Genomic DNA, 10330 nt, shown 5'->3' on the forward strand with positions numbered 1-10330 from the left:
AGAAACTTAATGGCTTTTATAGCAACTTAAGTTGCTACCAAAAGTGCATTTGTTGAGATCTACACAATTTCTAGAATGCACATAGAGTGCAGATCTTTAGGTGTCGGGGGTTGCCAGGTGGAGTGTGATGCTTTTGGATCTCATAGTGTCCGTTCAGTCAGTCAGATGTCAGGAAAACCTTACGCTATGATTGGGGAAAGGCAAGATGTATGCTATTAGATGTGAAAACGTCAGACTCTCCACTGGGTAGCCCGTGGTGTACGAAAGTTCAATCCAAGAACTGGCCTGCCTGGCATTGTGTATAGAGTCTGGCACTCTTGTAGGCTAGAGTAAATGAAGCTTCATATGGACATTCCGATGCTGAGGCCACCGCATCCTCATCAAAACTATATCAATGGGCCACCTGCTGTGTGGACAAAGGGAAACATCGCTGTGCATTTGTCCGCCTCCGAGGACGGTCTATGTGTGAATGGAACACTGGTCCAGGAGGGAGGTTGGGTTAGGCAAAATAGTCAAAAGGCATTTTTGGGACCTTCTTCCTTCCTTCTTCCCTGTTCAGGGAAGCTCTTGTTCTTTCTTCTTCAACAAGCTCCTCTCTCCCTAGCCATAACACACACAGCTATTGCACAGCTTCATTTCATCAGATTATTCCATAGATTCATCTCAAATCGCAAGCCTCTTTTTGCCAGGAGAGAATCAGCTCTTCCGATCACGATCAACCACAGATCAGAGAAACAGAGCCTCCCAGTAGCGATTTCAAGCAGCGAGACGAAGTGCTATCGAAGGTCTGCGAGACAGCGAGAGTGACAGAGATATAGAGGCGGAAATTTAGAGGTTATGAGAAGAACTAACGCTCTACCTGAGCTGCATGCCTCTATTTAGCCGCGGGGGAAACGGTATTTCCAGATTGCCAACACGCCTGCTGGATCCGGACCTATCCACTTCAGATCGTTTAGAGTGCCAGTTTTGCTATAGAATCAAAAAGAGTGTCCTCTCCCATCCATTTCTTATCCTCGTCATCCCTATTCCCATCGGATTAACGTTTTGTTTTCGACCTCGGGTGCCATGGGAACTACCACGACCACCGTTTCTCCTCTAGCCAAGTACAAGCTCGTGTTCCTGGGGGATCAATCCGTGGGGAAAACTAGTATCATTACTAGATTTATGTACGACAAATTCGATAACACTTACCAGGTACATAAACTGCAGCCGATAGCATTTTGTAATTGGGATGCTAGAATTGTTTCCTTTATACCCCGCTGCTTCGCTTTTTCAGATCTTGTTTGGCGTTCTCCCACGATTGCCAAGGCTAGGCTGTTTGGGTTGGGAGGGATCTGCATGTACTGCATGAGTCCAAGGGATGGATTTGCTTATACGTATACTCGCTGTTTTTGCTTCTATAAGATTGATATGGCATTGGGAAAATTTGCATTTGCGATCAGTTCGGAGCAAGCTTCTCATTGGTTCCTGCATTTCCACTCAGACCAGCCGAGCGATTGACCAGACTAAATCTCACCCTCGTTAGATCTGCGTTCCTGCTTATAATTCTGTTCGCTTTTCTTTTCAAACTTAATCTGAAAGGTTTATGAATGCTCCTGCGATCCGGGTGCGGATTGAAATGAGACATCCTACTTATTTCATGCTTTGTATGTTATACCTCAACCTGGAGAAACGGAGAGAGGAGATCATGTGTATACTTCCAAGTTGTGCTTGTACATTGCTTTTGTAGTCGATGGAGATACTATCCCAGGGAATGATTGTTAGATTATAGTAACATTATTCAACGGTACCGCCTACAATGACTGTCATTGTCCTTGAGCAATTAGATGGGTGAATGCATGCTCTTAAAACGTCTCTTGACGTCACAAGGTCAGCTAGATAGTGCCCTGCAGTCACATTATCCTCTCTTTCAAAGAAACAGTCACATTATTTTCTTCAAGGCCACGTGGTTTTGTCCAACGCAACATTGGAGATGATAGCAACATTATCCTGTGGAAACCTTCAAATTCTGCACATTTGCACTCCTTTCTCAACAGTGCTGATGACATGATGTTGGATAGAGGCTTATTCCTTGTATATACTGGTTGGAGCAGGTTAATTCAGATTCTTCATAAGCAGTTATTTGATAGCCGAGGAGAACATGGATGATTTTACTACTGGATTTTTCTGAACTGCTAGCCTTCATCATGATTGAGCATGTCATTTTACTAAGGTTTAATATCAAAATGGAGCTTTGGTCGGATGTGGGTTGATAGCCCATTCCTCACCTACCTCCCCACGAGTTTGATCCTTTGTCATTGTATTGTGTCGAGCAGATGGCCATCCAAAGGGTCCTTGTGAATATTTCGGAGGCTCTAACTGAGGGGCCCTGCTAGAACCGATGCTGTAGAACATTCATTGAGGTGTCCTATTGAATTGTCCCATCCTCCCAAATTGTAGTTGTAGGCAAGGAGAATTGACTCCTCTTTAAACTAGGACTCTGTTAGGTGGAAGTTGGAGGTGCTTCTTAGTCTACCGTGGAAGCCTTGCAATGCCCATCTTCCATAAAGTGGTGATGACACTGGAGACAACCTCTATAGAGGAGTCAATCTCGCCAATGAAAAGCCTCTTCACAAAACCATAACAAGAGCTCCTTGACTAGGCTAATAGTGTTTTTGGTGACTCACATATTAGAACTTAGGAATGTTGAGAGTGGAGGCTGCTATCCCATTGTGCCCAATCAATGTGCTTTTGGGCCTTGAGAATGACCCCTTCAAATTCCAAAAGTTGGGGTGCCCCCTTCAAATTCCAAACGTTGGGGTGCTAGGTGAGTGGTTGCCACTCAATCTTTGCTCTACATTGCTGGCTGCCTGGGAAGACTTGATAGTAGGTGTCTCTAGGACTTAATCATGCTCCTCATCATGGGCCTTTTGAAAAAATTCATTCTTCGAGGTGTACCAAGGTAGACCTTGCTGCAAGAGGATATTTCCATGGCTTTGATCTTGGGCTTACCTAGTACGGGTGTTCTAACTGTATATCTCTAGATCAATGATGGGTAAGCATCACCCATGATATTGTCCAATGGGTAATGAGGTTGCTACCTGGAGTCATTTGCCAATGTGAGTAGTGTACAAGATAGGCACTTCCAGAGTCCACATAGACTACCCTTTTAGGATAGACCAAGACCACTTTTTAGAGTTTCATTGTACCTCTTTACATGGGCAGCTCTCCTACAATGAAAGCCACCATTGTGCATGTTTTCCTTTGGTTGGATGTGGATAGCCCATTGCTCACCTACCTCCCCACTGGTTCGATCCTTTGTCATTGTAGTGTGTCGAGCAGATGGCCCTCCAAACGGTCCTTGTGAATGCTCGGAGGCTCTAATTGGAGGGCCCTGCTAGAACCTATACTGGAGAACATCAGTGAGGTGTCCTATCGTATTGTCCCATCCTCCCAAATTGTACTTGTAGGCAAGGAGAATTGACTTCTCTTTAAACTAGGACTCTGTTAGGTGGAAGCTGGAGGTGCTTCTTAGTCTACTGTGGAAGCCTTGCAATGCCCATCTTCTAGAACACTGTCAAGAGTAGTGATGGCACTGGGGACAACCTCTATTGAGGATTAAATCTTGCCAATGAAAAGCCTCTCCACAAAACCATAACAAGAGCTCCTTGACTAGTTTAATAGTGTTTTTGGTGACTCACAAATTAGAACTTAGGAATGTTGAGAGTGGAGGTCGCTATCCCATTGTGCCCAATGAATGTGCTTCTGGGCCTTGAGAATGACCCCCTTTCAAATTCCAAACGTTGGGATGCTAGGTGAGGGGTTGCCCCTCAATCTTCTCTCTACATTGCAGGCTGGTTGGGAAGACTTGATAGTAGGTGTCTCTAGAACTTCGTCATGCTCCTCATCATGGGCCTTTTGAAAAGATTCATTTGTATGAGCGCTGCCGTGCCTCCCATATTTGGGCAATCTTCTAGGTGTTTCTAGGGTAGACCTTGCTGCAAGAGGGTCTTTGATCTTGGGCTTGCCTAGGATGGGGGCTTTATATCTCTAGATCAATGATGGGTAAGCATCACCCATTATATTGTCCTATGAGTATTGTAGTAAAGAAATCAAGGATTTTCTTAAGGATATTGGGACATATTTTTGTCGTCACTTTATGGAGATCGGGATTTATTTAGGAGTATTGGGCAAAAATGAGCTGCAAAGAATTCTCTCATTTTCTAGCCATAATGTGCTAAAGTTGTTGGTGGCAAAGAAAGCACATTCCTCACATCATCTTGGGGGTGCTCCCTCTCTAGCACATGAGGAGACGTGGATTAGGATACAATGGAGGGTTCATGAGCTAAGTAACCCCGTTGACCTTTTTGGGAACTCTCGGCTCTTTGTGTCTAAGCAGCAAAGGTGTGGGGACTTCAGACAGTAAGATGGACCTCAGGCTCTATGTCACACTTAGCATTGGGTCTAACGTGTGTTATCAGAGAGCTACATGTTCTATTGCCTACATGGCAGGCTGACATACCTACATGCAGATGGGACACATGGATCGGAATGCTCACATATTGTGACCTTGACTGTAAGCTGCAACACAAATTGCGAGATGGCAGAATTCTTCACATGCTCATAATTGTGATCCTTGGAGATGGAGCAGCTTGTAGGTCCTTCGTGATATGAAAACTCCTTGCAATAATGGCGACTTGATACCTAGTTGGCTTGTCTTGTGATCATGGCTCTGATAGGCAGCTAACAAGATCCTATTGGAACCGGGTAGTGGTGGATGGCTGTATCCAAGGGTTAAATATGTGGCATGGCAATGTAAGGAGGAAAGACTTTTCAGGGCTGATTGGTGCATTTAATGTGGATTTGATGGATGGGAGAGGATTATAGAGGCGATTATAGAGGCATGGGTCTTAAGCTTTCCTTGGGTCTTAATGATCCCATTGAAGTGATGGGGCAATGTCACCCTCTAGCACATGGGGACACCTGGAGCATATTGGATCTGATATACATGGGAGTGCCTAATCAAACCTAGGATCTAACAGAACCAAGGAGTATCTCTGCTAATGTCTTTGGAACTCCTGCCTTTCCGGTAGCTAGGCGGTGAAGATTTTGGGTCCTCCACAGAGTCATCCCTTGGACTCTATGCCCACTTGGCAAATGTGTAAATTCTTGTATATGGTCATTTGTTAAATATCTCCATAAAACCTGCACCTATTTCTAATTTGATTAAGAGTTTTCTTTAAGTCATGACATTGCAAATCTTGTCGGTCCTTGTTATAAAGAGTTTCCTTGTCAACTCAGGAGATCAACCGGTTTTGTAATGATTATTAGCATGCTTTGGTGATGCAGGCCACGATTGGCATTGACTTTCTGTCAAAGACCATGTACCTTGAGGATCGGACAGTGCGCTTGCAACTTTGGTGAGTGAAAATGTAAATCCTTGTGTTCATGCCACTCTGACCAAAGCTTGTACTGCTATGCGTAATCTTCTTCTTGCCAGCATGGTCTTCGCATCCTCCAAGAGTTGACTATGATTAAGTCTGCATGTCCTCTGTCATTGTTCTGGGTTCCCTTCACACCGTAAATTCATTTGGTAACCAGATTCAAAATGACTATATCAAGCACCTGTGTGAATTTGTTGCTATAGGGAATAGTGATCAATGTTGAGTGAGATGCTCCATAATTTGTCCCTTCAAATGTCAGTTCATGAGGTTGAAAGTTGCTACTGAGTAGATGAATTTAAGTGAATATAATAAATAAGAAGGGGAAATCAGGTCTCAAAATGGATGGAGAATATCTACGTTTAGCAAGAAACATGAAAATATAATGTGAAATCAACTTGGAAGTCTTTGTCAGTTGACCAGCTACGTTAACAATTAAGCTTGAATCCTATGTGCAGGGATACTGCGGGGCAAGAACGTTTTCGCAGTTTGATTCCGAGTTATATTCGAGATTCGTCTGTGGCAGTTATAGTGTATGATGTTGCAAGTAAGTCATATGCTGTTATCCTTTACTATGAACAGTACTACTTTCTATATTCAATCTAAAAGTTGAATATTTTGCTGCTGGATGCATTGCAGATAGACAATCTTTTTTGAATACTGCTAGATGGGTAGAAGAGGTGCGCACTGAGCGAGGTAGTGATGTCATTATCATGCTTGTTGGGAACAAGACAGACTTAGTAGATAAAAGGTGATCAACATTTGAGGATTTGTTTACACTTGGTGCAGATTAATAACAGAGGGTAGTTTACTGTTTCGTTAGCTGCTTTTCCATTTTTTAAACAATTGATAGAAAGATTAGGATTTGAAAGTAATTTACTAAACTATCCTTGTTACTGCTGTCTTAGACAAGTTTCTATTGAAGAAGGAGATGCAAAATCAAGGGAGTTTGGCGTGATGTTTATAGAAACAAGTGCTAAAGCTGGCTTTAACATTAAGGTTTGAATGAGCTTACTTTCATGTATTTTTTTGGTTATGTATTTATATGATCAGGTTGGTGAGTGAAATATGTCAAGGACCAAAAAGGGTTTGCATTTATGCAACTTGTGTGATGGCATGCATACCAAAACAGTCCTGTTTGGATGATACAGGCATTGTTTCGGAAGATTGCAGCAGCGTTACCAGGAATGGAAGTCCTTTCATCAGCGAGACAAGTAGGTTTAGTGGATGTCACATTGAATCCTACAGAGAGTACAGTACAAGACGGAGCAAAAAGAGCTGGAGGCTGCATGTGCTAAAGCAAAACTTTGTAAATTTGGCAATCATACGAGTTTGCAGATGTACTGATGTCGATGTGGTATATGATGGGATCTCTCTTGATATTGCAGGCAGGTAGTCTAAAACAATTTTGTACAAGCAGATGGGGGAATTTTTGGGGACCTTTATCCTTAGATCTATGGTTTTTTCCTAGTTGTCATATAGTCAACTTTTGTCCTTCTTCTTTGTTGGAAGGTTAAGGGAGTGGAAGAGATCTTGATCCTATCAAGAAGTCTCATGGTATCTATTTGTAACATGAGATCTATGGGGGAGATGGATAGGCATAAAAAGCTGCATTTCAAGACCTGCATTCAAGTTGATTTTGCCCTGGACAACCAGAGTACAGATCCTCAGCAATGGAATTCCAAGGTCTATGAACATTGTCATTGACTGATTTTGTATGCTGGCCGAGGATGGTAATTGAAGTTATCATCATTTTGCAGATTAACCTGGTGCATCGTGTGGTGGACGTGGTTGAAGAGAAGGTGGACTTTTTTATTAGCCTTCTTTTTATATGCCAGCACTGAGTTTGCCCATAATCTCTGTTCTGACAAAGTACAAAGCTATTTATGTAAATGGATGCTCAAGTGAGTGAATTATTCTCTGGGGAAAAAAAAAAGTGAGTGAATTAAATTTTGTGCATCTCTACTACCAGAGTTTGTTCTATTCAAGGCGTTCCTCAGGAGCTGCTTATTTTTCAGGGGTACATTCGAAGCACTCTAATGTACTCAGGAGAAGAAAAGGAGAAAAAGTGAGCAGGGGGGATAGGGAACATAGAGAAAGACAAAAAATATAGTTTCATTGTATTAGTTGACAGTAAACAGTCATACAATTAGCTAGGAGCTCAAGGTGTAAGATTTAATCAAAACATTCGTCATTGACAAACAACACGTTGTGTGGCTAGGTCCAACACTTCAGGTTTCAATGAACAGAAAGTCACATGTGATATGCCTGTAATGTCTATTACTAAAAATGGTGATTGATACCCCTGAAACGTCATCCAAATTGCAAGTGCAAGTTTCCACGAGTAACAAATGCTAGTGGCAATCTACGGCGAGAAGGCATGTGAAATGTATATGTGTAATGCTGGGAAAATAATGATCTACTGCAATAGGATTTAGGCTCTTATCTCAATAATCTACCACAGATACAATGTAAGTCTTGAGCATCATGCTTCTAATCCTCAAGTCTTGGATACATGGGGTATGTTCTGTCAGATTTTGAAGTGGAAATGAGGTGAAATGGGAGAGTAGACATGCGCAGGAAAATGCAAGATAGAAGTACAAAAACTCTGCTTTATTACACACTGATGAGTTTGTTACAACAATGGGGCAATAGGCCCCTCTTTATAGGCTGGGGGGGTGCTGTATGACCAGGCCGACTGGACCCTGTTGGTTGGCTGGTCAGTCAGCCTGTTAGCCAAATCCAGCCCTCTAAGCATGCCCCCACCCACACGTAGTAGAAAAACAGGGAAAGAAGCAAATCACGAGAGACTATCCCCCAGTGGGTGGTCGTGCACACAACCAATACCCCTTCTCAGCTCTTGGATATGGAACCAATGAGCTGGAGCGTTGATGAAGCATTTGTTGTGGAATAGACTTCATATAGAGGGTTGCATTGTGCTTTGTCAAACAAAAAGCTAGCAAGATGTCACCATCCAAAATCTCCTCCCGAACAAAGTGATTGTATCTCTATATGTTTGGTGTGGGAATGGAATACCTCGCAAGTAGCACCACAAGCACTCCAATACTTTGCCTCAGGGGAAGACAAGGCCACTGTTGGTTACTTCTTGCTGCTCCAAGAAATCGTTTGAGCCAAGGGTAAAGCCGTATCTTGAAGTGGATCTCCTCGTGTTTGGATCTCCTCCCCAACCAAAGTCGCTCTCAGAGCTTGACTATGTTCAATGATACGCCTCCAGTGTCATAACGAAGTCCAAAATTCTTCATACTTTGCAGATGCCACAAGATTTGGATTGTGTGTTCGTTAAAGGTGTTTGCATGAATACCTCGGCAACCCTACTAGAAAACTCAAAGTTTGACTTGTTGTTTTAGCAACCAATTCAATGAACTGACAAGCTTTTGATACAAGGCATCAATTTGTCCGCAAGGATCATGTTTAGTAAGTTTGGTATTCGGGTCTGGGAATGAAATACGCTTATGGTTCTCCATCCCAAAGGCCCCCAATAGCTCATGAACATGTCGTTGCAGAGAAACAAAGAACCACCTTTGGGGCCAAATCTCCAATTCCAAAAAGAAATGGAGTAAGCCTAAACTCGTCGTCTCAAACTCCTCTGGCAAGGCACTCTTTGTAACGGCTATGTGCTCCACATAATATGAGATCATCCATAAAGAGGCATACCTCATTTTGGAAAGAGTGATAGGTTTGGATTTCGAAATTGATCTCCAGAAAGCCTTCCTCTGAAAGAATGCATCAGTCTTCTCATTCCAAGCCTTGGGAGCTTGTTTAAGACCATATAAGGCCTTCTGCAAACCATATCCTTTGATCTCGGAACCTCAAAGCTGACCAAGCCACACTTCCTCCCCGTAAGTCACCATTTAGGATTGCAAATTTAACATCTATTTGGTACACTAGCCAATGATAATGAGAGGCAAGGCCAAGAATTATCCAAATCGTCGCCATCTGTGTTGCTAAGAAGTGTGGCCTTGTGCTTGTCAATAGATCCATGTGATGTATACTTGGTCTTGAAAACCCACTTGTCACCAATAATTGACGATTTCAATCGACTTGGAACCAACTCCCTAGTCCCCATTCTTCTCTATGGCGTCTATTTCCACTTGCATGGCTTTCCTCCAAGTCTCTTGGGACAGGGCTTCCTTGACTGAGGTAGACTCCTTGTCTCAAATGATATGAGACACCAACGCATAGCTCACCTATAAAGGCTCCTCTAGCTAAGCTTTGTAGTTTGATAACAAACATTGTTGGACTTTCCTAATAATTCGCCCAATTGGAGATACGTTAATGTAAGTCCAACTCCCCCCGCTCCAAACCCCAATGACCATTTCGATGAACTTGGAACCAAGTCCCTAGTCCCATTCTTCTCTATGGCTTCTATTTCCACTTGCATGGCTTTCCTCCAAATCTCTTGGGAAAGGCTTCCTTGACCCAGGTAGACTCCTTGTCTCAAATGATACGAGACACCAATGCATAGCTCACGTGTAAAGGCTCCTCTAGCTAGGCTTAGTAGTTTGATAAAAAACATTGCTAGACTTTCCTATTAATTTGCCCCATTGGAGATATGTTAATGTAAGTCCCCTCTCCCCCAAACCCTTTCCCACACCACACCTATACACATAAAGCCCTAAAAACAAAACAATTGGAATATCTCCATAAGGAATCTTCATCTTGAAGATGCAATTCATTAAATTGCTACAAGTCTAAGAAGAAACAATAAACGATGTAAAAGAAGTAGAGATTTCAGTTCTAAAAACAAAGTGAAAATGCCATATTTCATAGCATAAAGCATGTATACAAAAACTTCCAAGGAAAAAAGAAAAAAAAGGAACCATGAAAATATTATGATTCCATTCCATCTAAGATTTGGCTTCACTCAAAAGAGGGATCCTTAACCAAAG

At 42.6% G+C, this 10330-nt stretch overlaps 1 protein-coding gene across 1 annotated transcript; it reads left to right on the top strand.

The window, feature by feature from the left end:
• Positions 1 to 537: 537 nt before the first annotated feature.
• On the top strand, positions 538 to 7374 carry LOC147903668 (ras-related protein RABH1e-like). Its single transcript, XM_087400518.1, has 6 exons — positions 538 to 1194; positions 5329 to 5399; positions 5879 to 5967; positions 6060 to 6171; positions 6329 to 6419; positions 6572 to 7374. The coding sequence occupies exons 1-6, from the start codon at positions 1066 to 1068 to the stop codon at positions 6716 to 6718; spliced, it is 639 nt and encodes a 212-aa protein (XP_087256644.1). The 5' UTR covers positions 538 to 1065; the 3' UTR covers positions 6719 to 7374.
• The last annotated feature ends 2956 nt before the right edge of the window (positions 7375 to 10330 follow it).

The sequence above is a fragment of the Dipteris shenzhenensis genome, chromosome 3 (genome assembly GCF_047967505.1).
Source record: "Dipteris shenzhenensis isolate YYH24624 ecotype China chromosome 3, Dip_SZ_1.0, whole genome shotgun sequence".
NCBI classification, from domain to species: Eukaryota; Viridiplantae; Streptophyta; class Polypodiopsida; order Gleicheniales; family Dipteridaceae; genus Dipteris; species Dipteris shenzhenensis.

Coding starts and splice junctions, on each gene's coding strand:
- LOC147903668 (XM_087400518.1), top strand. CDS start 1,066: ATGGGAACTACCACGACCACCGTTTCTCCTCTAGCCAAGTACAAGCTC. Junction 5,400..5,878: donor ACAGTGCGCTTGCAACTTTG/GTGAGTGAAAAT, acceptor TCCTATGTGCAG/GGATACTGCGGGGCAAGAAC. Junction 5,968..6,059: donor TATAGTGTATGATGTTGCAA/GTAAGTCATATG, acceptor GATGCATTGCAG/ATAGACAATCTTTTTTGAAT.